General features: G+C 42.2%; 1 protein-coding gene across 2 annotated transcripts; it reads left to right on the plus strand.

The window, feature by feature from the left end:
* Nucleotides 1-27,739, plus strand: DNAJC5 (DnaJ heat shock protein family (Hsp40) member C5). 2 transcript variants are annotated; one of them, XM_073682886.1, is made up of 5 exons: nucleotides 1-153; nucleotides 20,494-20,609; nucleotides 21,280-21,493; nucleotides 23,717-23,888; nucleotides 26,007-27,739. In XM_073682886.1, exons 2-5 carry the CDS (start codon nucleotides 20,503-20,505, stop codon nucleotides 26,108-26,110), a joined length of 597 nt encoding a protein of 198 aa, XP_073538987.1. In that variant the 5' UTR covers nucleotides 1-153; nucleotides 20,494-20,502; the 3' UTR covers nucleotides 26,111-27,739. The 2 variants fall into 2 exon arrangements, with proteins under 2 accessions (XP_073538987.1, XP_073538988.1); XM_073682887.1 differs by lacking the exon at nucleotides 1-153 and adding an exon at nucleotides 17,047-17,218.

Here is a 27,739-nt window from a genome sequence, read left to right on the forward strand (position 1 = left end):
ACCCAAGTGCGCGTCCCCAGGATCTCTCGCTTCCGGGGGCGCGCATTCTGCGGTCCTATGTGACGTCACGGTCGGGATCGCGCACGCACCGCCCCCTCTGCGTCTGACTGACGAGACGTGACCGAGCCGAACCGAAGCGGCACCGGGGAGGAGGTGAGAGAACCGGGGAAGGAAGCGGGAAGCAGCGGCCTGCGGATAAAAGACTATCGGGGAGTGGCAGACTGGCTGCTGGGTGGTGAGGGAGGATGAGGAGGGGGTGGGGCGGCTAAATATAGGCATCATCCATAATCTCCATTGATTTACATCGGTGTCTATATCCCCGGCCATAGTCAGTGATCAGCATATGTGTATAGGTGCAGAGGCGGCATCCGGCGCCCTCCTGTGTATATAATGGGGGGATTATATGGAATATGTGACATCTGCCCTGGAGTCTGCATTATGTGTGCACTGTGGATCCGCCTGAGAGGAGGTGTAATATATACACACTATATACTCCTAATAAAAAAAAAATATATATATATGTGTATATATATATATATATATATATATATATATATACACACACACACAGTATACTGCATACACCCATGCTCACTTTATATTTATGCACACTATCTGCATACTCACAATAATATTATATATGTGCACACACTCTACACAGACTGACGTACTTGTACCCTTTGCTAATCTCCATCTTTTATGTCACCTAAGGGAACCATCTGTCCCTCCGCTTCCAGCAGTCTGTCCAGCACAGTGTGCGTCTGTTAGGTACATATATCTGTATACCTTTTGTATTCTTCCGATTGGGACTAGTCCTTAGTAATAAAGGTGACATGGAGGGGATATTCACATGTGGCAGAGTTATCACAGAAACTTCTATGATTCAAAATTCCTGCCGGAACGCGGAGGGGTGTGTGCCTGCAGCAGGTGCATGGATTTCTGCAAATCTAATTCAGAAATTTCTGCCGCAAATTTTCCATGTTATTCTTTCCCCTCCAAAAAAAAGTTATATGTTATTAATAGAATAGGGAATAATTTACTGATCACTGACCAGTAGGACCTCCCGTGATGCTTTGCAACTTTGTCTTGAATGTAGTGAATGTGTCCATGCCCCGGCCTCTGCTCCATTTATTGTCTTTGGGATAGCCAAGTGCAGTCCACTCTGTGCGGGACTGGGTTGCAGAGTCCCGTTATCTGGGTTCTAAAGCCTAGGTTTATAGATAAGGTATAACTTGTTTATTTATTTTTTTTTTTTTTTGGGGGGGTGAGGGAGTAAACCTTTAATTCAGCAGTTTGAGGCTGAGTTTCGATCAGGAGACCTGTGGCCGGTCCGTACTTCGTTGCCCGTACTCAGATCAGGTTTTGCTTATTTCTGAATTCGACCTTTGGTACTACAACTTCCATTTTCCATAAACCACTGATGAGTGATATCTGACTTCTGACTTTTTATGCCAGATATTTGTTGCTTTTCCATCGGTCCCGTGATACATGTTTGATTACTGGGAGCCCCACCTTTTACGAGAGCATGGGTCTCGATATATTGTTCCTTGTCACTACGGTTGGGATTGAATGGAGCAGTATGGCCTGTGTTGCTTCATTCAGGTTAATAAGACTGAAGGAGATAGCCAAGCTTTGTACTTGGCTATCATTGTCAGTCCCATAGGCAGTAGAGGACATGTTTGATCTCAGAAGAAAAGTCTGTATCACGCTATGTGACTGCATATGGCTGAATGGTGACAACGTGCAATGCACACACTGTCACGATTCCCCGTGTGGGTGGGCTGTCAGTTGACCGCATGTATGCAATTTGCATACTTGGTCACATGCTGATTAGGCTTTACATTTGTTTCAGTTTCCTTCAATTGAGAGAAGCCGGGTAAGACTAGCCGGCACATGACCACAAGAATGCAAATTGCATACTTGAGAACATGTGACCGCCCATCCGCAGAGGAAATTGAGACAGTGTTCACATTGCACACTGTCACCATTCCACAGATAGTGACTGCAGCCTTTTTTTCTCCTGAAACCAGACAACCCCTGTAATGGATATACAATGATTATGTACAACCATGCTTCTAAATTCATTCCCGAACACAATGAGGTGAAATTTTATATCGGAACCTGTCTCCTGATTACTGGGGTTTCAGCGGTTGGGGTCCCAGCAGAGGGTCCACCTACAATCAGACATTTATCACCTGTGATAAAGTACCAACTAATGTGGCAGCAATTACAGTCAATATATGTAACTTATAGCCCATACAGCTTATTATAGCCTACTGCAAGAACATGAGGCAGATAATGTGGAGTTAGGCTATGTGCCCACAATGCAGAATTGAAGCAGAAAACTTCCGCAGCGTTTCTGCATGTCCTTGCCAGTAAGAACACTTGCGGATTTTATACACGTTTTTTAAGCATTTTTGAAGCGTTTTTACATGCGGATTTGACTTGCGTTTTTCAAATGCATTGTGACATCACATCCGCATGCGGAAACGCACAAATCATCGACACGCTGTGGATTTTTCCGCAATGATAATCCGCAGCGGAAAATTCCACAGCATGTGCACAGCACATGCGGATTATCATTGGGGACCATGGGGCATGTATTACCAAGCGTTTTTAAAACGTTTCCGCTTCTGAAATTCCGCATCAAAAACACCTAGTGGGAACGCAGGCATGGTACAGGGGACTACTAGGGCTGACTGCATGTTGTGCACATACGATTAACAGCCCCTATGTACATTCTTGCTTTGATGACCCAGAACGATTTAATACAAATGCTACATATATGGTACCAGTCTGTTAGCATTAATTATGAGAATTGGTGTTGATTTATAGCAGAATCGGCTATGTCAATAGTTCTATTAAGTACATATTGTGATATGACGCCTATTGCACTCTGTATATGAATATATTTATCTAGCCATGTTTGAGATTAAGTGGGTGTTCCCCTAGTGCCACATCTTTGCTATAATACAGACTTATTTGGTCCAGCCATCTTGAGACCATAGTCTGTTTCCTAAAAATTCCCGGTGCTATAACCGTGCTGAAATATACAGACTTGGTTGTTTTTATATTTATGACTTAATTGTCGGCTTCTTTATCTTTACGTTCACTTGTTTCTATCTTTTTTTTCACAATTGTGTTTTTTTAAAAATATGAGGATAGTGATTTTCTAGGGATATCAGGGACACCGTCGTAGAGCGGGGGTGCCACGGAGCAAAAATTAGGGTGCCAACCTCCGCTGTCAGGAAGGGAGAGAAATTAGGGTAGAATTAGCCCGTAATTTCTCCTGACCGGCATAACATTTATCCCTGTTATTCCTCATTGATTAGTTGTTGTCTTTGGGGATGGTATTTTAGTCCTTTTAAATATTTAATAAAAGTTACATTTTAGGGGTCTAATCTCCCTCTGGTTTTCCAGTATAATTAGGCCATGCTTATATTTTTTGTTTGGGTGTCATATTGGGCCTTACAATCAGTCAGGCCGGAACATGCATGATCAGTGATAAAGGACGAATATCCTTTCTGGGGAAAAATATAGCAGCTTTAATATAAAAAATTCAATACTCGGACAACTTTTTTAGTGTTACATTTTACTCACTGAACAATGGTTTGTGTTAAATTGTCATTTTGATCATTTTTAGATGGTGTTTGGCAACTTTTTAGACGTTATTGGTGAAAAACAAATTAGGCAGAAGAGAACTTAATCCCTTTGTTTTATAGCAGCTATTAGATGCACAGATGATGAGCAAAAATTCCGATAAACTGGCAACCTTTGGATTATCATAGTGGATAGATTGGCTTTACGAGTCAAGGTTTTGGTTTTGCAGTTGACTTTAAGGGTTCATTCATATGAGCTTATAATCGGTATGTGAGCACCATGGACCTACATGGATCCATTATCGCCAGTGCACATGGCACTGCTTTGGTTCATTTAATGCAGGCCTGTGGAGTCGTTATAAAATGGACCGACTCCAACTCCTAAAATATATAATAAACTGGGTTTAGTAGTTCAATGCAGTATGGGCTGTAAATGTGGTCATAAGAATTTGGGAAAGTTATGAAATGTCCTATAAATGTCTGTTCTGTTCCTGATCTAAGGGTCTAGGCTTTTAGTTGAGATTAATTTCTGTTGCACTTTACGGATATGCTCAGTTGTGGGGCAGTGCTGTGGAGTCGGGAGTCAGGGAAATTGAGGCATTGGAGTCTGTGGTTTGGCTTACCGACTCCACAGCCCTGATTTTATTGACCAGAATAATGCATGCAATGAGAGGCAGTTATGGACAAGCACATGTAACTAGTCACATCTGCAATTTGTGGTCGTGACTGTCCTATTTTTCAGTATGGCCTCCTGAACCTGACCTAAGGCGGAGGCTACACAGCTACTTTGGCCGTGACACAATTCGTGCTTGCAAAGATCGCTGTATGCAACTGCTGCATCGCAGTTTAGTGCAAGTGAATGTGGCTCAGAAGTTTCCTCAAGAAGCAAGTTGCTAAAAATTCAACTGGCTCTGACTTTTTGTGACTTGGTTGACATGATACTTTGCAACCCCGTTCACTTGCACTATGTAAAGGTCGCATGCAACAATCTTTAGCCACGTAACCTATGCTGTGGCCAGAATCGCCATGTAGTCCCAGCCTAAGGGCAATCATGCCATTGCCCACCTAATTGGTGTTCAAATATGGCACTACCTGTGTGGATTACAACTGCAAAGTTCTGTTGATGATATCAGGTGTTATTGCAGGAGAAAACAATATGGCTGCATGGGAAGGGATGCATTGCTCAGGAAATCAATGGGCCCTCAGTGTAACCTTCACACGCACACACTGGGCTCTGTGGAGTGACAATGTGCTCTAATAGGGTTTTTTTAAGGGGTTGCATAGTTAAGACAGCCCCTTTTGAAGGGCCATGAACCCTGCAGTATATTTAGTATATAGGAGTAGTGGCTCTTCAAAAAACTCGCAATCAAGTTGTGATAGTCTCATGTTTTTGCTTGTGATTTATAGCATGAGGAGAATGCTGTTGGGTTATGGATTTATGTGCCCCTTGCTGATAAGGGTTTGTGGTGAGTATTGACTGTTTTCTGTGTCTACTGTCTGTAGATAAGGCATCTTGAGCTGTTGCAAAATGTCAACTCCCAACATGCAGCTGCCATGCTAGTTGTAGTTTTGCAGCAGCTGGACGGCCACAGGCTGAAGACCCCTGTTTATTCCTCAGACATTCGTTCTTTTTCATACATGGAGGTGGGGGGAGAACCGATCTATGTGCTGGATTTGCGACTCATCAATATTTGATCTTGTGTGTCAGTTTTTACCATCAATGTTTCATTAGTTTTTGTTTTATGCAATAAAAACTTATGGAAGTTTCTCAAACTTCTAGGAACAGTGAAAAGTGGACAACGCCAGGATACAACTAGGATGCCATCAGTTTGCTGGCTGAATGTTTCACATACCCGTTGATTTGAATGGGCAAGTTTAATCCATGCCCATCCTAGTTCTGCCAAAAAAAATCACTGGCATATGGATAGCCCCACTTACTAATTGGTGCGTTTTGTATCCCTAAAAACATGGATGTCTGAATAAGACCTTAGGATATCTGTAAGGGAGTGGAGTAATCATGGCAGCAGGATCAGACTACACATGTAACATGGAAACACACAGGTCGGAATAAGAACTGCATACACAAAACGGTAGAAGATGTTTTATTAGGACCAGTTGATTTGTTTAGTATTTTAGATGCATAGGAATAAAATAAAAAAGGTTGCATAAGTATACATACCCTTTCAATATTCAACCTTGCACAATCTCCTCACAGGAAAATGCTTAGTTGAGTACTTTACACTCATGTAAGTGTCAGAGTTGGTGAGATTCACATATAGCAATGTGGGGTGCGGGGGATTTGTGCTGAAGATTTAATTAACTGCACCTCACACTGTGTTGTAATAAGGAATTGTTATCCGATCCTCTAGACATCCAGCTCTACTGAACTAACTCCACATGTGTATGGAAGACCATATGCTACCGCACAGATCTACTCCCTGACGCTGCTTGTATGAATGGCTCATTGGAGGTCATGTTACAGGAAATGACATCATTAGAGATGCACAGCTACTTCTTGTGAGATTGATGATTTCATAAACTCCTAATTTTAGCAAGATGTCTTCTATATTGACCAAACTAAGCACTATATACTCTTGAGCATTCACTGATTTAATTATTGATCTTTTGGACTGTATCATATATAACTCGATTTGGGAAAACGATTTTGGTGAGATCTTACAGGAGTTCCTAACTAACTTGATATGGCCTCCTGTAGTTGCTGTGATTACTGCTGAATACGTCATAGTGATGCATTGTCCTATTATGCAAGCAACCAGTGTTAATGTGAAAGCCAGATCTTCCTATTAGTTGAACAATTGATTCCTGCAGATTTCCCTTTCAGCCCTTCCTATTAAACATTTTCCTTCAAAATCCTATGAATATGAGCCCTTCTGGGTTGACCTCTCATGTCCACTCCAGGCCCAAGCCGACTGTTACACCTAGTGCAAGGCCTGGAGGGGCAGAGCGTGATACAAGAGTTCTCCTTGGTGTTCTTTGAATCCCTGTGTCACATTTTGCCCCCTAAGTTCAGTCCATGGTCGTCTTTATCGATAAGGTAGCATTTACACAGTCAGACTATGGCTAATAAACAACCACTGATTGGTGGCATAGAAAGCGGTCTTTTAATAGACAGGTCAAGTGTACTTCACTTATGCGCAGAACCATCGGTAACAGATTGTTTTGTGCGCATAGACTGTCATTGTTGTAAGCAGCTGAAGGTACCATGCACTGCGAAGAACTGTGATTTTTATAGAAACTTAATGATTTCACCCAACAATTCAGTGTTTTGATCATTTGTTGGGTGATCGGCATCCAGTAAAAACTGTTTGCTTGTCACTTTTTTCCCAATAATTGACTTGTGTAAATGCGCCCTAAAACTAGCTGGTGATATCCACTGATAGCAGCCATCACAATATCATATAGCTTTTTAGAGACCACAAATCTGCATGATATATACTTGTAACTGTATTTTATTGTCCGTAACATCCCTACCCCTCAATACTATAGATGCTATTTTAATTGTACTGTTGGCCAAAAGAGCAGTGGGGGAGACCCACCAATATAAAGCTGTTTAACCACTTTTTAAGGGGTTTTCTATGCCTTTTTCAAAGCTAGAAAGGGATGATTATAAAAAAAAAAAATAATAATTATTTACTACCCCTTTTCCGCACTGCCACTTAGTGCTCTGTGCCTTGTTTTGAACTGGTGACGTCCCCCAATCCCTTCAGTCACACGATCACTGAAACCGTCTATTGGCTGCAGGGTCAGGTGACTGGTCACCATGTCTTCCGGCGTGATGAAATCCCTTTCATCAGTCACCTGACTGCGATCAATCAGTAGTAGCCTCAGTGGTCAGGTGATTGAAGGTATGGTATATTATCTCTTCTGTTGCTGGTGGAGAAGCATAAGAACTTTAGCTGAAGAGGATTGTAGAAGGTATAGAAGGATTGTCTGCAGTATATAATGGTCTCTTCCATTGGGTCAGTTTTGAAAGTTATGGAATATGCATTTCAATGTGAAGTATTCATGAAAAAGGAGGCTCAGGATGAACCTGATTGTCCTCTGATAAAGGGTTATTACTGTGCACGAGCTAATAGGAGGACGCACAGAAAAATATTGAGTCAACGGCAGCAGCAGCTCTGTGACTCAGGTAGCAATAGAATTACTCCCTGCACCAATATATATACCGTACATATTTTTTATTAAAGATGAATTCAGTTAGATGTATATGGGGAACGGCTGTGGAATGTAAACCTACTGGAAATGTTCTTTTCAATTTTCTTGTTTCTGTGTTTGGACACCATAGGGATCACCAGTCAGTCATTTACTATCATTGCGGCATCTATAGTATATTAAGTCCATTATATACATCTATACTTCTGCTGTGTGTATATACATGCAGTTCTCTCTCCTCACTGTATATATCTATATTCTTTAGTGTGTACATCTATAATCCCACCAGTTTTATAGCTTTACAGTCACTGATGCTTTCACATTATAAATCTACTACCTTCAGTGTGTAGATCTTGATAACCTCTTTTGCCCCTGTGCTGGCTTTCCCCTTCTCTTTTTTTTTTTTTTGTTTGTTTTTATTAAACAATCTTTTAAACAATTACAGTTTGTAATAAAGAATATCCAGAATACATCGTACTAATACAAATTTGTATCCTTTACTGTCAGCGAGGGCACATTAAAATAAACTGGTCAGATGGGTCGTCGTATGCGTTGGCTTGCCCCTTCTCTGGCGCAGCGCTGGCCTGTATCCTGTTTATACTGTTAGCTAATAGAGCAGAGTTTGAGACCCCTAATATATGCCTTTAGGATAAAAGGGTAGGGTCGCCTACATGGACCTGTATCCTCTCCACTGCCTGCGTTGTACGTTCCTATAATCTCATGTCCCCTAACCCTCTCCTGGGTTGCAGACACTGCAGCTTTGTTTCTTTTTTTTTTTTTTTTTTTTTTTTTTTTTTTTTTTTTTTTTTTTAGATTTGCCAGCCTAACCAAAAATGATACCGAAAACAAGAAAAGTTTGCATTAACACTTTCTGTTCCTGCACATGGCTTGCACTTCCCAACTCCTTTCACAAACATACAAGCTGATGCGTCATCTCTGTGTTAACCCCATCTATTCCAGAGAAGGGCAACAGTGTGACAAATTGGAATTGTACCATTTTATCCTTCTCCTTCACTACGGCATATTTCTTAGGTGACAGATATCCAGCTCGGTGTCCGTGTTTATCATTTGAGCCCTTTAGGCAACATGGCTCCACAGACAGATATTGGCAGGAGGTAGATTCATCCCATGGTCCTGCCAACAGCTGGCTCAGTTCTGTGTAATAAAAGCTAGTGAACCACAGACCTGTTCTGTATCATGTGCACAGGATTTTAATAGGAGGCTGAAAATATTGATTCCCCCATCTTAATTTGGTTTAATCACCGGATCACTGACCAAGCTATTATTAGATTTACTATTGCACGTTGAAGACATTTACAGACGACCGACTTCTTGTGCGTGTTTCAGGGACTGTGAAAAGCTGGATGTTAAAATTATTGGGATGCTGTATAGTGCGCAAATGTCATATCCAGCGTCTTTGCAGTAGTATATATTTATTCGTTCACCCATGACAACACCACGAGAAAGGGGATCCGCCCACCAATTACAGGAAACCTACAGGTTAAAAGGGCGGCACCTCTCTCTAGCCTCAGTTTTGGTCTCCTGTCCTTGATGGGAACCCCTGCAGGCTTACCTGTGCAAGAATGAAGAAAACTTCCTGTCCCAGGCCAGGCTGGCCGGTTCATGAGGGATGTCTTCTCAGCCTCGATCAGTCCGGGATCCCTGGAGATGCCACGGTAGAGCTCTGGGCTGCTCCTTGTGCGTTGGGGTAGGAGCGGCATCCCCTGCCTGGGGTGTGATACTGCTCGTCCTGGATTCCGGTGTCACGTCCGGGGGAGTGCGGCGTCTGGTAGGGGGGATGTTTCCCTCCGGATATGGGTGGGGTTTTCCATAGGCCATGCAAGGGGTCAGCTGACCCGGTACCGGGGAGTGGCCGGTATAAAACTTACTGACGCCACTACCAGGGTTCTTCCCAGCCCATCCACTCAGTGGAAGAAGGCAGTGATGGGCTCTTCAGTGGGATGTATTATACACTGCTCAAAAAAATAAAGAGAACACTCAAATGACACCTCCTAGATCTGAATGAATGAAATATTCTCATTGAATACTTTGTTCTGTACAAAGTTGAATGTGCTGACAACAAAATCACACAAAAATCATCAATGGAATTCAGATTTATTAACCATTGGGGGCCTGGATTTGGAGTCACCCCCAAAATTAAAGTGAAAAAACACACTACAGGCTGATCCAACTTTGATGTAATGTCCTTTAAAACAAGTCAAAATGAGGCTCGGTATTGTGTGTGGCCTCCACGTGCCTGTATGACCTCCCTACAACGCCTGGGCATGCTGCTGATGAGGTTGCAGATGGTCTCCTGTGGGATCTCCTCCCAGACCTGGACTAAAGCATCCGCCAACTCCTGGACAGTCTGTGGTGCAACGTGACGTTGGTGGATGGGGCGAGACATGATGTCCCAGATGTGCTCAATCGGATTCAGGTCTGGGGAATGGGCGGGCCAGTCCATAGCTTCAATGCCTTCATCTTGCAGGAACTGCTGACACACTCCAGCCACATGAGGTCTGGCATTGTCCTGCATTAGGAGGAGCCCAGGGCCAACCGTACCAGCATATGGTCTCACAAGGGGTCTGAGGATCTCATCTCGGTACCTAATGGCAGTCAGGCTACCTCTGGCGAGCACATGGAGGGCTGTGCAGCCCTCCAAAGAAATGTCACCCCACACCATTACTGACCCACTGCCAAACCGGTCATGCTGAAGGATGTTGCAGGCAGCAGATCGCTCTCCACGGCGTCTCCAGACTCTGTCACATGTGCCAAGCATCATGTACGGTGTTGAGCTGTGAGCGCAACCTCCATCTGTGGACGTTGGGCCCTCATACCACCCTCATGGAGTCGGTTTCTAACAGTTTGTGCAGACACATGCACATTTGTGGCCTGCTGGAGGTCATTTTGCAGGCCTCTGGCAGTGCTCGTCCTGTTTCTCATTCCACAAAGGGGGAGGTAGCGGTCCTACTGCTGGGTTATTGCCCTCCTACGGCCCCCTCCACGTCTCCTGATGTACTGGCCTGTCTCGCCTCTGGACACTACGCTGACAAACACCGCAAACCTTCTTGCCACAGCTCGCATTGATGTGCCATCCTGGATGAGCTGCACTACCTGAGCAACTTCTGTGGGTTGTAGAGTCTGTCTCATGCTACCACAAGTGTGAAAGCACAACCAACATTCAAAAGTGACCAAAACATCAGCCAGAAAGCATTGGTACTGAGATGTGGTCTGTGGTCCCCTCCTGCAGAACCACTCCTTTGAGTGTTTCTTGATAATTGCCAGTAATTTCCATCTACTGTCTATTCCATTTGCACAACAGCATGTGAAATTGATTGTCAATCAGTTTTGCTTCCTAAGTGGACAGTTTGATTTCACAGAAGTTTGGTTTGCTTGGAGTTATACTCTGTTGTTTAAGTGTTTATTTTTTTGAGCAGTGTATAATGAGTCAATTCTTGGAGGGCGTCTTGAACATATTTTAACTTTATCCCCTCCCTCTACACAATCCCTTCAATGGTAGTTGGAGACTAGGAACCTAGTCAGTGGGGTCCCCTAGGAGGTAAGACCAACCCATGTGTTAACCACAGACGCAAGTCCCACGGGATGGGGAGCCCACTTAGATGGTGATATAATCCAGGGAGTATGGACAGAAAGCGAGAAAAAAATTTCCTCTGTCAAAGAACGTTTGGCTATAGATCGTGCAGTAAGCGGATTCCTTGTATCTCTACAGGGCCAGGACGTTCGCATATTATCAGACAATCAAGTATCAGTGGCAATATAAACCACCAAGGGGGTACAAAGTCAAAAAACCTAATGAGTGGCGGACAAGCTGTTACAAAAAGCCGAAAGTCATATCCTCACTGCTTTACATTTAAAAGGGAAGGAAAACGTCAAGGCAGATTTCTGAGCCGCAACATTATGAAGGAAAGAGAATGGGTACTGAATCCACATATCTTCTCGAAGATAGTTCTGATGTGGGGCCTTCCGGTAGTGGATCTGTTTGCCACCAAACAGAATCTGAGTGTGAGAGAGTTCTGTTCCCTGAATCCCTGATGGTGGACTCTCCTGGTTCCCTGGAAGTTCAGCCTGCATTCCTTCTTCCAGTGGTCATAAGAAAAATCAGAGCGGACAGAGCGCTCGGGTCATACTCATAGCTGCCTTCTTGCCCAAGAGGCCTTGGTTCTCCTGCCTAAAAGAGATGTCGGTAACCGACCCTTGGATCTTGCCAGAGATCCCGAACCTCCTCTCACAAGGGCCGTTTGTTCATCCTCCATCACCAGGACTTCATCTGACGACGTGGAATTTGAAAGAGCATTATTAATTAGCAAAGGGTTCTCATCAAACCTCACAGACACCCTTTTACATAGTATGAAGCCGGTTACTACACGCATTTATGCCAGGACTTGCAGAAAGTTCTTATCTTTCTCAGGTACTAGAGTGGAAGAACATGCACCCATAGGAAAAATTTTAGAATTCCTACAGAAAGGACTGGAGTTGGGGTTATCTACCAGTACCCTGAAGGTCCAGGTCTCAGCTCTTGGGGCCTTATTTTCCTATGATTTAGCAGAAAATTACTGGGTCTCACGATTCATTAAAGCATTGTTTAGATCTAGACCCATTGTTAAATCAGAGCTAATGCCTTAGGATTTAAATTTTAGTTTTGACTGCCCTGACTAGCCTGCCTTTTGAGCCCTTAGATTCGAAGTCCCTTTAATTAATTTCCTTGTCAAAGCGACTAATAGGGCTGTTTTCATCAACCAGGAGAGTGAGCGACCTTCAAGCCCTGTCTGTGGCCCCGCCATTTACTCAAATTTTAGAAGATAGGATAGTCCTTTAACCATATCCGGCTTATCTTCCCAAAGAAGCTTCTTGCTTTCACTGAACTCAGGAGATATTCCTTCCCACCTTCTGTTCCTCTCCAAAGAATGGGAAGGAAGAGAAATTACACACGTTAGCTGTGAGGAGATGCGTTATTAAATATCTTTCGGTCACTGAAGAGTATAGGAAAGATAGGTCCCTTTTCATATGTCACCAGGCTATTTGGAAGGGGTGTAGGGCCTCAAAACCTACTATCGCCAGATGGATAAGGAATGTCAACTCTTGCCTATTCAAGAGGCGAGGAAATACCAAAAGGTCTGAGAGCCCATTCCACTTGGGCCGTGGCGACCTCCTGGGCGGAGAAGGCAGATGTCTCCTTTGAAGATATATGTAAGGCCGCTACCTGGTCCTCACCTTCCACCTTTTATAGACAATACAGACTAGACATGTGTGTTTCTACCGACCTTCCCTTTGGTAGGAGGGTGCTCCAGGCTGTGGTCCCTCCCTAGAATTTTCTTCTCTGTAATTCTCTCGTGGTGCTGTCATGGGTGAACGACTAAAGTCTTAGTTACTTACCGGTAACGGAATTTTTCGGAGCCCATGATAGCACCCTTGTATTCCCTCTCTTCACTTTGTGGGAGCACTCCCGTAAGTTATTATAAGTCACTCTTATATGGGGAAAAAAAAAAAAAAAAGAAAGAAATAATGGTTATTAACGTTGTTATACTTGGATTGTTGTTGTACTAACCTTGGTGGTCTTCTCATGCTCTGTAAACCAAACTCAGGCAAGAGAGAGGTGCCGCCCTTTTTAACCTGTAGGTTTCTTGTCCTTGGTGGGCAGATCCCCTCTCTCGAGGTGCTGTCATGGGTTCCGAAAAATCTTATTACCTGTAAGTAACTAAGACTTTTTAGTTTCATGTTCACATCCACTCATTTCAATACCAATAATATTTATTAAAAAACCTCATTGACTTACCGATAATTGTCGGTTTCCTGTTTATTCTGGATAAATACATTCATTGTTGTGCCACCAATCAAATTTGACAGACTTGGCTTCTCTGATTTTACCTTACTGATTTTTATTTATTTTCATGTATTTTATCCAGTGCCGTGTACAAACAAAATCTTATATTGTAACTTGAAAACAGTCAGCAAGTTGTTACTTAGCCAGGCTTTCCAAGCAGGGGATTCATTTGCCATGGTGTTAGTGGCATGCAACAGGTATAGTTTAGATCTGCCACATCCATTGTTATGATGGAAAGCAATGATGCAAATGTCAACATAACTTCTGTGAGAACACCTTAGTTTACCTTTTACCTCCAAACACATTAGATTGCCGTTTGGATGGGACAAGCCAGCCATCTGATGCATTCTCTTTTAAAGAAACAAGAAGTCCGTAGGACAGCAATAATAGCCAAGTTTTCACCATCCAAAAATGTGAATAATAAATGTTCACTTTTATTAACACTGTTAAAACTGGTATCTTATGAGTGGTTTCACCTAAGGCCTCATTCAGATGTCACTCTTTTTTTCACCCATGCAAACATTTTTTTATTTATTTATTTTTTTTTATACCAATGTCATCAGCATTTCATTAGTATTTTTCATGTATCGCTAAATAACAAAGCTTGTCCTATCCTTTGCAATGTTAATAGATCTGTATTGCCACTTTTCTTACGTACTGCCGGAAGAAAAAGGACATGTGAATAACAGCATAGATTATAATGGGTACGTGTCTTATCCGTGAAACATACAGATAGAACATGGACATAGAACAAGGATGACAGATGTCATCAGAGTGCGGTCCGATTTATTTTTCCATGGACCTATGCAGTTGAAAGGTCGAGTGCCATCTGATTGTTGGAGACAAATAGTGCATGCTACTTTTTTTTTTTTTTTTTCTCAGACCGAGGGAAAAAATTGGACATGTGCATAGCCACATAGAATTACATGGGGGCGAGTGCTATCCATCAAAACCAAGGATACCACTCGTTCAAGTTATACAGTCCACTACACGAGCCCAAAAGAGAACTGCTGCCAGAGGAGTCCGCCATTGTCTCTCATAGAGATCACAGGTGTGCTCAGCCAAAATTTCCTGTGTATAAGGGACTTGGAAAAGGGCTCATTCAGCCAAAAACGCTATATTGTGTATGGGGGTATTAAGGCCCCCACACACATTAGATTAATATCGTCCAAACTTGTGGACATCAGAGTTCAGGCCAATGGACAAATGCTTATAGGGGGTACCAGCCTACTGTCGGACAGGGAAGATGTAAAGCGCACTTGTCTGATTTTGGATTGCTTATTGCATTGCTCTTCTGGAGAGAAGCATCGTTCGGTCTACGGCTATCTAAATATGTACGGCCAGCTTTCTCTCCTCCTTCTCAGTCACATATTCATGTGCATGGAGGGGCGGGGGAATGTTTAGGCAATGTCTTTTGGCCAAATGAGCATTTAGGATATAATAGTCAGGTTTTAAGACATTGGATGCAAACTAGAATGTTCTTATTCACTGATGCAAATTGCCTCTTCAGAGAGGACTCTATAGTGCCACCTATTGGAAGCAGCAATCCTACAAGTCAGAATTAACCCTTTAACAAGTCGTGCAATATGACAGGATAAAAGCCAAATCAGACAAATCTGACAAATCTTGAAATTGGTGAGGAATTTAAAAAAAAAAGTGGTCCCAATGAAGACATTCTCAGTTTTCTAAACTAAACATGAGAAGGAAGTAAAGAGAAAGAAAATTACAGAATCAAAGGGCAAGACCGTTAGAGATGTTTTGATTATAGTTTACAACTAGGATTTCCTGGGTTAATGTATACGCCTGTAGTGAAGATCATACTAGATGTGCTTTCATTAACATTGTACTCTGAAGATGTTCTAGATGTACCAAAGTGTTATTATTTAAAGAGGCTGATGACTTTCTGGCCTAGAAAGAGCTGTGACTGCAGACATCAGGGCTATGGAGTCTAAGTCGGTGCCCATTTTGGTGGAGTCGGAGTCTGTAAAACAAAAATGGACCAACTCAGACTCCTAAAATCTATAATAATAAATTGGGTACAGTAGTTCAATTCAGTTTGTGGGGAATATTTTTTTCATTAGAATTTGGGAAAGTTATGAAATGTCCTATTCCTGATCTAAGGGTCTAGACTTTTAGCTGAGATTAATCTGTGCTACAGTAAATTTATCACTTAAACATGAGCCATGTATGAGGGAGTCGGTGTCAGGGAAATTGAGGAGTCGGAGGGTTTGGCTTAAGGACTCCACAGCCCTGACTGCCGTTCTCTTCAGTGGAATGACAGGCAGAAACTTGCCAGTCCCCCCATAATCATTACATTTTTTATCCTATACCCCTGTAGTATCGATAACCTCTAGACTCCTTTATATCCATATGTGTGATACTTCCCCTACAACACTGCATCTTTAGGGTGTCCTTTCTCCTTTAAACAGCTTTTCATGTGACTGCACATCCTTTGATGTCTCGTCAATTATTCTATATACGTCCTTTGCTTCTGCTATCAGTCGTGCTCCATCAGTGGACTATGCATTTAATTGACTTTTAACTGTTCCTTTACTATTTTCATTATTATTTTGGCAGACCTTTCACTCCCTTCTTTCATAGGAGGGGGATTGCCCCATTAATGAGAGAGAACATTGATTTTTCATTTGTAAATGTTTCCAGAAGGTCTCCCAAAAGCCTCCAAATTTTGTAATCATAGGTGATGGAGAGGTTTCTGTATTTCTACTCATGACATTGAAAGCCACTACAGGCCCAGTCCCTCTAGCCTAAAATAGTAGACACCAGGTAACAATAGAGACAGAACAAATGGAGATGGTTAGATTGTAAGATGCATGCAGTACCAAGAGTAAGAAGAAGGTGCTTCATGGGGTGACCCTTATTTACGAAGTGTATATCCGGCTAAGGAGACCATCCTATGAAAAATTCTTGTCTTACTAGAAAGACAGGCATTTCGGGACTCCAAGTAATCCTTGCTATTCACTTTTACCACACCTATAGTGGGTTATAGGAATCTGAGGTACTGGGAACTGTTTAACCCAGTAGAGCTGTGAAGGTACTTCTGAGGCCTCCTCAGAAATTGCATTTACATGGGCATATTTCCTGCCTGAACTTATGCCAGTTGACTATATAACAAGTAGATCACACTCATTTAAGGTCTTTGTATTTGGGCCAATGAGAACTCCAGTGGGATGAGCGATCGATTGGTCACCATACAGTTTGCATATTGTTGAGAGCACACCTCATGATCGTTTTTTATTCCATAGATCAGTCTTGTGTCTGCTTGTTTTTTTTTTGGTCACTGCCATGTTTACATGGGCCAATGATGATGTTGATGTCCAAGAATGCTGCTTGTCTGGTTGATTATTGTTCTTTGTATGGTTAAAGATTAAATCTACTTTCATTTTTGATGTATGCACCTTGTGGAGCTTGTGTTAAAGATGGCTTGAACAGTGATGATCTCGATTTGCCACAGGCAGTTCAGGGACTTCCAAAGCAGCTGTACTGGGTCAGGACCCATCAAACAGCTTCTCTTATCTCAGCTTTCTGGACCCTAGAAACTAACAGTAGGTTTTGAGTGGAGTTTAGTGGAGAGGAGTTTCCAAAGGTAAGTTGCTGCTCACCTCTCATCTCAATCCTATGGGTTTGTTCTCATACGGTTTTGCAGTTTTTCCTGTGCAAAAAAAATTGTGTTTGTAAAGCGAATGAGATTTCTGAAATCTCATGCACAATATGCTTTATTTTTTTTCCTTGCAGATTTGAACCATCAAACTTTTTTTTTTTTCAAAACTGCAGCATATCAATTTTTCAACCTTTTTCAGCATTTTTCATCTTTTCAAATGAATCAAGTGAAAATGTACGTTATGCTGTGTTTTTCCTGCCAACGCTGTTTTTTTGCTGCAGAAAAATCTGCTGCAAATACTGAACGTGCGCACATAGCCTAAGGTGGTGTTCTTACAGAAGCAGCACATATCTGCATTGGCAGGCCGTTTTGTATGGCAGTGCCATAAATTTCTTCCAGTTTATGGTCTAATTTCTTGCCTTCAATTCCAGCATTAAGCAATTGCTAGTTGTGCAGTTAGTCTGACCATGTGTTACTATATAGCAGGAAAGGATTGGCGATCGTTTGCTACGGTCTGTGAGTCAATCCCAGAAACACGGGATTGAGGTTTTTTTTTGTTTTTTTATAATAAACCTTCTAGGGAAATTTTGCCTTTCGCCCCCATTACTGGTCTTGTTAATTAGAAGACTTGTGTTCATTGATGACTGAAGGCTTATTATCCATGATAGCGTCCTCACACCTAGGACCTCATAGACATTGGAGAGAGAATGCACTGAGCAGCAGATGGTGGGGAGGAGGGGTGATCACAGTGTATTAGAAAGGACTCTTCCCGAGGGGATTTAACTCTGTGTGAGGACATTTCTCCCTCTGACAGACTCCTTGTCCCTGCTTATTTGCCATCACCTTCCTAACACCACTGTCCTAGGAATTCTGGAAAATACGGCGATTGCCATCTGTTAATCCCTCGCGCTTTAGATCTATTGCTGCCTGCTATATGTTTGCATCTATGCAAATATTATGGGACAAAGGCATTAACAAATGTAATGGACCCATAGATCAGGAGATTTCCATCCTATAATACTTGCGCTGTTCGAAAACTGCCAACCCCATTACGCCCTGATAGTTATGGCTGCCCTACAGCAGATGAAGTGCGACGATTAGATGGCAGTGCTCTAAAAGCTATGGGTAGCTTTAGGTTTAATTAGATTTTTGTATTAACCCTTTCCATGCCCTTCAACAATTGGACATATCATTGCCCTCTAGTAAAACATTCTGGAGTTGGTAAAGAGCGGATATTCACACTCTCTTGTTGCCACTCCTTCGTGCCACAATCAGTTTTTGTTCTTTTTGTTTTTCTCCCTTTTCATTTTTATTTTTCCGTTGAGATACATGCGGGCTTGTTTTTTTGCTGGACACTGTGTTAGTTCTGTGTGACACCATTCACTTTAGAATCCAATATATTGGAGAACTGAAAAAAAAAATCCAAGTTTGGCAAAATGATGTATATAAAAATAAAATCTGCCATTGGGTTAATTTTTTTTTCTTTTGTTAAATTGTTCATTGCAAAAAAATACCTGGCAACATGATTTTCCATGTCAATAGAATTATAACAAGACCATACTTTTACAGGCAATCTGTGAACTGGTTTCTGCTGCCGCAGCGTGATGTGTGGATAACGACTCTGATTCCAGCAATATGTCACTTACTGGTCTGCTTGCTGTGATAAAATCACTGTTTTATATGCAGTAGTTTATCACTAGAGGACTAGCAAACCTGCTGTCGTGTAGTCCTACATATTCATGAGCTCTGTATAACTCCGCCTCCACCACTGATTGGCACCTTTCTGCTTTTGCACACTGTACACCGCAGCAAATCAGTGGTGTGGGCTGGGTTATACAGAGCTCAGCATTCAGAGAACTGGTAGATCTGCTGCAGAGAAAACAGTGATTTTATTAAAACTGCGGCAAATATCCCAGTAAGTGACACATGGCTGGAATCGGGGTCTCTGCTCGTACATCATGCTGCTCTCAGATGCAGTAGCATTGCATGTTAAAAAAAAAATAAATAAAAAATAATGCATGGTGCCTACAGTGAAACATGGTGGCGGCACTGTTCTCATGTAGGGCTACATGAGCGCTGCTGGTGTCAGGGAGCTACATTTCATTTATAGTATCATGAATTCACAAATGCACTGCTCTGTATTGAAAGAGCAGATGCTGCCATCACTCATTGGCCAAGTGTCTCCTGATCTGAGCCCAACTGAATATCTATGGGCAATTCTGAAGCGAAAAGTTGTCATCTCTCTCTATCCAGCATCCAGGCTCTAAAGGAGCTCGTTATTGAAGAAGGAAAAAAGATAGATGCAAGTTGTCACCAACTTCTCTATTCCATGCCTACAAGACTTGGTGCTGTTCTTAAAAATCATGGAGGTCATACAAAATACTAGTTGTAGTACATTTTGATGTTGGGTGTATTCATTTTTGCATCAACTAATTTGAGTAAAACTGAAGATTTTGTAATGAAGGTTATATTATTAACCTTACTTTAATGTTATGGGCTTAAAAAATATTTTATGAGACTGATCGTCAAAATTTTGGAAACTGTTCTTTTGATCAGTGAAATGTTGATTAAAATCTTTAATTTTCTAAGGGAGTGTACTCATTTATCCTAAGCTCCAGGGCTGTGTAGTCGGAGTCTGTGTCCATTTTGGCGGAGTCAGAGTCGGTATAATATTGACCGACTCCAACTCCTAAAATAAATAATAAATTTGGTACAGTAGTTCAATGCAGTTTGTGGGGAATATTTTTTCATAAGAATTTGGGAAATGTCCTATAACTGTCTGTCCTCTTCCTGATCTAAGGGTCTGGACTTTTAGCTGAGATGAATCTGTGCTACAGTAAATTTATCACTTAAACATGAGCCATGTATGAGGGAGTCGGAGTCAATGTCATGGAAATTGAGGAGTCGGGGGTTTGGCTTACCGACTCCACAGCCCTGCTGAGCACTGTATATATACTGGCGTTACAAGCGAGTTAAATGGCAGCGAAGGGGCCTAAGTCAAACCCTTTAGGTAACTGTTAACAGCGTAGCTGGATTTGCTAGTTGTGTGCCACACCTATTCTAGCGGAGGAGAGGAACAAGTCTAATGAGTTGTTAAATATTCTCTAACTCGTTAAATGAACGGAGAGCAGAGATTGCTTCATTTGCTGTAGGAAGTGAAATCATAAAATATCAGTTTGCAGAATGGTCATCCTTTTACATCCTCTTTATTCACAACGCCCCATGTTCGTGGTTATTGCTAAAATTCTTTCTCTTTCTAGTGAGATAAGATGGCAGACCAACGGCAGCGCTCCCTCTCTACATCCGGAGAATCCCTGTATCATGTTTTAGGATTGGACAAGAATGCCACATCTGATGACATCAAAAGATGTTACCGGTGAGTAAGAATGATTTCATACATGGGTCAGCCAGCAGCTCTATCCAAAATGTGTATGTAGAGCTCTTATTAAGCATTGCATAATACCGCCTCCATATGTTTGTACAACCTTTTAAGACCTCCATTTAAGGTATAAGCGGATGACTAACGGTGACAACCGGAAGCCCATAGACTTCAATGTTTAAAAAAAAAAAAAAAATCTGCAAAATGGTCTAAATAAAAACTGTAGCTCAGCACTCAAAAATGAAGTATCCTACAGCTCCATTGATGAAAAATAAAACAAAAAAGTTAAAGGTCTCGGAAAATGGCGATACAAACCAAGCCACTAAAATATTAAGAAAAGGAAAAACAAAACTGTTCAAGTTTGGTATCAATGCAATCGTACTGACGTAGAAAAACTGTGTTTCCTGGCCATCTTAACTGCACAGTGCCTCCAGGCTCAGAAAGGATCCTCAAGCCTGGATAACACTGTAACAAACCCTCAGCTGTGATGTATTCTAGGCTAGTGCACTTTAACAGTCCCTGAATGTCAGCACGAATGTGCAGTTCACTGAATGCAAACTGATGTTTAATATCAGTGAGGACTTAACACTATTTTCTGGAATATATAGTAAAAATTTTGTCTTTGTTTTCCCACGATCTTATTAGAATATGTTATTGCATCTTACAGAAAACTAGCACTGAAATACCATCCAGATAAAAACCCAGATAATCCAGAAGCCTCCGAGAAGTTCAAGGAGATCAACAATGCACACGGTATACTAACAGACGCCACGAAGAGGAATATCTACGACAAGTACGGGTCACTTGGACTCTATGTGGCGGAACAGTTTGGGGAAGAGAATGTCAACACATACTTTGTGCTGTCCAGCTGGTGGGCAAAGGTAAGTAAGGGCGGTGGGGCGGCAGAAAGGATCTAGTTTCTTATTTTAAGCATACTTTCACTTTTGCTCTCCCTCGTGACCTATCTGGTGTGGTGCAATGATTCCTCACACTGGGTGGTACAGTTGCTTCTCTGGGAGACTTTTGTGTACAGGTCCAGTTAATTATAATTGGACCTGCACATGATACTGTACCATCTAGCAAGCAGGAGCATCGTTCCAGGGGAGAACAAGTGTGTTCTGTGAGGATCTATAGTTGCATTATAAAACGTAAGTCCATGATCTCCCCAGGCTCTATTTATAATCATTTTGGGTAGAAAACCCCTTTTAATATATAAAGAGTATTTGCTTTACCGATTTTTACCTGGCCCCCCTGCTGGCCTATGTTCTTCCTATTTTGGCTAGACAGACATTTGACCACTGCATTAGTCAATCCCAGAATCTGTTTAATGATGAGCCTGGAAAGGGTTAGGAAGCCATTTACACCTCTACACTGATGAGCGCTCTGATCAAGTAATGGGTTTTCACAATATCTTTATTTAGGATGGCACTCCTTGCCAGGTGCTGTGGGGGGTGGGGAGGAGTGGCAATACCCTCCTGGATGATTGACAGTTTGGGCCAGCAGAATGGCTGAGCTGTGCTTTCTCCGATGTTGCAAGCAGTGGCACTTTTGCCTCTGCAGCATTGGAGGAGCAGAGTGACACTGAAGCTAGTCCCATCTAATGGTCTGGACAGCTAAGGCTAAGTGCCCACGATGCATAAATGCTGCGGATTTTTTCCGCATCTCCCTGACAGGAAAAAAGCATGCGGATTGTACATGCGTTTTTCCTGCCAGGTAGAAGTGTTTGTATTAGAAGTGTTTTTGCATGCATTTCTGCATGTGGGTTAAGTTCTTTTCCAAGCGATTTTAGCATCACTTGGAAAGTGCTTGACACACTATATAAATCCATGCAACCGGCATGGATTTATATAGTGTGACCAAATTAATAGTTGAAAAAAGAATGAAAATGGTTAAAAAAAAAAATAAAAATTACACTTACCTTCTGATGGCCCCCGGTCTTTTCTCCGGTGCGTCCGGTCTCTTGTACAGCTTGCAGTGGTGTAAAAGGACGTTTCATGATGTCATTTAGTCATGTGACAGGTCACGCGACCGCCGACGTCTGCTGTCGCATGACCTGTCACATGACTAAATGACGTCATGGAAGGTCCTTTTAGACCATCGCGAGCCGCCAGGATCCATCATACAGAAGACCAGGGGACATCGGAAGGCGAGTATGATGTTTTATTTTTTATTTTAAATTCTTTTTTTAACTGGCACTATGGTACCCGGGTCTGGAGGCGTCTCCTCTTCTCCAGACCTGGGTACCATCCGCACATTGAATCGCTTAATATCCGCATGTGCACATGTAGTGATGCGGATATTAAGCGATTCAATGCAAGTCAATGGCGGCAATTACTCTGCGTGTCCGCAAAATTAATGGACATGCTGCGTATTTTTCCGCAATGATAATCCGCAGCGGAAATTTCCGCAGCATGTGCAAAGCACATGCGGATTATCATTGGGGACCATGGGGCACGTATTACTAAGCTTTTTTTAAGCATTTTAGCTGCGGAAATTCCGCGGTAAAAACGCTTGAAAAACGCATAGTGGGCACACAGCCTGAGAGCTTATAAGTGCTGCACTCCTTGCACTTAGTGCTATGTATAGCTTGGGTACTTGGTCTTTCTAGGCTCCTCACATTGAGGTCTATGTATAGCTGGGGATCTCTAAAATGCACCTTTCCTTATTCTGACCTGCTCAGTGCATTAATCCTCAGTTTGCTTTATATATATCAAGACCTGTACTTCAATTTTCTGCATCAAATAAGTGGCCTATTTGGGTGTTTGTTGTTTTTGCACAAAATTTGTGCTGTTTTATGCTTCTCCCGTCACTTTTCTGAAACGACAATAAAATGGACGGAGATTACAGTGAGTGAGAGGCTGCTGCAACAGAAAATTAGCGTACATTATAGCGTAGCGCCAGCTCATATGGGTATGTCAATATTTATTAGGAGGTGTGCTCCTCCTAATATAATTTTTCCCCATACCTTCATGTTTAAGACTTGTTGCATGAAGTTCTAGTCATAGACCCCCATATGTATGTTGCGCTGCGGTATATTGCATTAAATCTCGTCTTTCCACAGTTTACATAGGACTGCTGTGTATAACTTTTCCCTGTCTTCTCAGGCTCTCTTCATGTTCTGTGGCCTCATCACCGGATGTTACTGCTGCTGCTGTCTCTGCTGTTGCTGTAATTGCTGTTGTGGAAAATGTAAACCACGGCCCCCTGAAGGGGAGGAGACAGACTTTTACGTGTCTCCCGAAGACCTGGAGGCACAAATGCAGTCTGATGAAAGGGGTGAGATGGGGGGGATTTTATTGTAATTTCAATTGCAACCAGTTATATTCATATGGCTGTAGATCAGACACGCACAGGAGTCTTCACACCTGCCATATAGTGTACTAAAGTTCACATCTTGCAGTGAGATCAGTGCAAGCGTGAATCCAGCTCAGTATATGACTGTATACACCGTACCCTATACACATCACTTCTCTAATGAATATTGATTCAGGAAGCAGAATTGCTGATTTGTGCAGAATGCGGTTTACTTTTAATCTTCATAATTGCCCTTTACTATCAGTTGCGACAATGCCATAAAATTTCTGGAGGTGTGCATCACTTTCGACAACCCAGAATCTGTTTAATGATGAGCCTGGAAAGGGTTAGGACGCCATTTACAACTCTACACTGATGAGCGCTATGATCAAGTAATGGCTTTTCACAATATCTTTATTTAGGAGGGCACTCCTTGCCAGGTGGTGTGGTGTGGGGGGTGGCAATACCCTCCTGGATGATTGACAGTTTGGGCCAGCAGAATGGCTGAACGTGTTCTTTTTCCGATGTTGCAAGCAGTGGCACTTTTGCCTCTGCAGCATTGGAGGAGCAGAGTGACACTGAAGCTAGTCCCATCTAATGGTCTGGACAGCTTTAGAGTAAGAGCTTATAAGTGCTGCACTCCTTGGCTAGGAAGCCGGCCACCTCCTAATAGAATGCCGCGTTGACCGGTTAGCTAGGCAATGAGTAAACTCGAGTTAAAACTCGAGATCAAAGAGGATTTTTTTTTTTAAATTGTAAATTTTTATTAAAGACGTTTCATGTTTCACAAAATACAAATTTTTAAGAAGAAAAATAAAAAGGCTAATATATGAACATATAGGAAGGTTTCAATGAAAACAGATTAAACCGGATACATGATAGATGTGCGTTGGATTGTGATAGTATTCAGAAATTCTAATTTTTAACAATCTGTAAAGGGGGAAAGACATACAAGACTTACAAAAGACAGAGGAGGGAAAAGATAAATGTGGATATTGGGATGTAAAGATGAGGAGAAGAATGAGTAAGTCAGTAGAGATGGCTCTCAAATATTCAGGGTTATCCAGAAAGTGTCCCAAGGGGACCAGATGAGAGAAAAATTTTCAAGACTTGACTTATTTTCATTCATAGCAGTGTGATATTCATAATTTCTAATGTCTTTGATCCTAGTGTATAGATCGAGTAGAGACGGGAGAGGTTTGCTTCCAATGGGATACTATAAAGCATCTTGCAGCTGTCAATATATGCAAGAGAAGTGTAACAGTTCTGGATTTGTTTTGTGGAAAGACATTAAGTAAGAAGAACTGAGGTTCTAATGGTAGGGTCAGATCAAAAATTAGTGTAATTAGAGTTTACACATTAGTCCAGAAGCGAATTATTAGGGAACAATCCCAAAATAGATGTAAGGCAGATCCCCTCGTCAAGGCACATCTCCAACACAAGGGAGAAATAGATGAGTCTAGCTTGTGTAGGAGCTCTGAAGTGTGATGCCAGACATGGAGGATCTTGTATTGATTTTCTTTGTAAGTTATACAGCATGCCGTAATAGCTGCTCTTGACCAGACAAGTCTCCAGTCAACATCACCTAGAGTTCTGCCCAAGTAACTTTCCCATTTGAACATGTATGGGTGCCTAACCGAAAAATTATCATCGGGATTTTGTAAAATAGAATATATATCAGAGATTAGACCCTTCATTAAGGGGCCAATTCTACAAAGACATTCAAAGGACGTTGGACTGGAAACCTGTAAGGTGTGAAACAGGGTGAGGCAAAATACTTAAACTCGTCATTAAGATTATGTACAGGTAATTTAGATTTCATCTCATCATCTGTGAGCAGATTCCTTGCTACTCGATTAGTTATATCTGCAAAATTAAACAGACCAGTGTGGGCCCATACACCTGTTAGAGGAATTTTAATAAGAGGTATATTTCAGTTTCTTGTTTTTACAAGGACTTTGCAATTTTTCTTATTTATGTGAAAATGCTTCAAAATTGCTCATGTGGTTGAATCAATTTCATGGGCTACTTATAGCCTTAACCATAAAAAAATAAAATAAAATCTAAAGGCACTTATTATTTTTTTTTTTTTAATTTCAGATGCTGCTGATATCCCAGTGATGGTACAACCCAGCTCAGCCACGGAGACCACACAGCTCACCAGCGACTCCCATGCCAGCTACCGCACTGACGGATTTAACTGAGCGCGTGCAGGACCCCCCAGGTCACTAGGATTAGAGAGGAGGGGGAGAACTGATCTCAACCAACAGCCCTCTGTGTAATCATGCCCCCACCCTATCATCTGACCAGCTATTATCTTGTCCCCTGAGTGCGGTGATTGAACATCCGGGGAGTAAAGCGCATGCTCACCACTCACCTTCCCCGCCCCTATTCCCCATCTTTCTTTTCATGATCAAATCTTTTTAATTTATTTTTATTTTTGTTTGTCTAGTTTTTAATGGGTATATTTTTGTATGGGGACCTGTTACTTCCGCACCCCCTCCCTTCTTAACCCTTTGTTACCCTCCGTCTCCGAGCGTGTGCCGAATCCAGCCCTCCGTCACCATCTCGGTATACATAGTGTCATATTCCAAATCAGCGTGACGGCGGCAGGAAGCGTTCTTTTTAGTACAGATCCCTTCCTGTGTTATTTTTCCTTTGTCCCTCCCATTCCCCCACGCGATCCCTATCCAAGATGAGTTTTGATTCTGTGTGCGTCACATTGTAGTCTGAGTACGTATTATTGCAGGGGTGGGCCTGCTGTGTGTGAGTGACAGGGACACTGCCCAATCAGCTGCTCTCTCCTGGCATAGAAGGCGTTTTACAGAAGGCTGTTCTGCTGCTGTAACGTCTTCTTTTTTTTCTGGGCATAAAATTGTTTACTGTCGGACAGTGGAATAGGCTTAACCATGTACACTCCGAGAGGAAAAAAAAATGGTTCTTTAAATTTTTTTTTTTTTTTTCATAAACCTTTCTGAAAGCTAGAAAATTCTTGGAAAATTTGCACTTAGGATGTTAGATTTTTGAGATGCAATACACCTGTTTTACCTAGAGGTGGTGTTGTGTCTCTAGTAATACTGGAACCCCCAGTGAATGCATTGTAGCCCATTCTCTCTCTTTTACATGTCCCATGTAAATGATTCCACCCCCATCTATGGGAATACTCTTGTTTTAATATGTAGTTAGTAAGGGGCAATGAATTTGGGTAACATCCAAAAGGAAAGTGGGAGTGGGATACTCTGTTATATTGGGGATTCCTGGTATCCATACAGCCCTAACCCCCACTAAACTACATTGTGACGGCAGGGCTCAGCCCCCACACCTGCATATTGCTGGCATAGTAAGCCAGCGCCATATTTATTTGTATATAATGTCAGTAGTACTTTGCAGCGCTGTATTTATCTGTATATAGTGTCACTAGTATACACAGCGCTGTATGGTGTCTGGTGCTGGGAGAGAACTTGTCACTATGCCAAAGATATGTGAGCTGCTCCCTCGCCCTCCTCAATGGATTATGGTTGGTCCTAGCACCCATAGTGCTGTGACAATCTCGTATCCACAGCACAAAAGCGCCTCGCCCATTACCCTTATCACCCTCAGACTGTCTGTCCTTATGGAACCAAACATACTAATGTTTTCTGGAGGCAGCATTGATTTGTTTCTGAATTTTGGCACTTTCCTTGCACCCATGGCCTGTACAGTGGGCACTTGCGGCCGTAATGCACATAGGGTCAAATGTAGGGGGCGTCCGGTGGTCTGTCTTGGATGCAGCGTATCCTATAGCTTTTATGCATTCGCTATGAATGCTCGTGCATTTTGTACTTCTTATGCTT

Source organism: Phyllobates terribilis, unplaced genomic scaffold (assembly GCF_046119375.1).
Source record: "Phyllobates terribilis strain yellow unplaced genomic scaffold, ASM4611937v1 Scaffold_5__5_contigs__length_657084704, whole genome shotgun sequence".
NCBI lineage: Eukaryota > Metazoa > Chordata > Amphibia > Anura > Dendrobatidae > Phyllobates > Phyllobates terribilis.

What these genes read in the sequence shown, in the direction of transcription:
- DNAJC5 (XM_073682886.1), top strand. Translation starts at nt 20,503, where the DNA reads ATGGCAGACCAACGGCAGCGCTCCCTCTCTACATCCGGAGAATCCCTG. An exon ending in GACATCAAAAGATGTTACCG is followed by an intron (nt 20,610 to 21,279) that starts GTGAGTAAGAAT and finishes TGCATCTTACAG; the next exon opens with AAAACTAGCACTGAAATACC. An exon ending in TGTCCAGCTGGTGGGCAAAG is followed by an intron (nt 21,494 to 23,716) that starts GTAAGTAAGGGC and finishes CTGTCTTCTCAG; the next exon opens with GCTCTCTTCATGTTCTGTGG.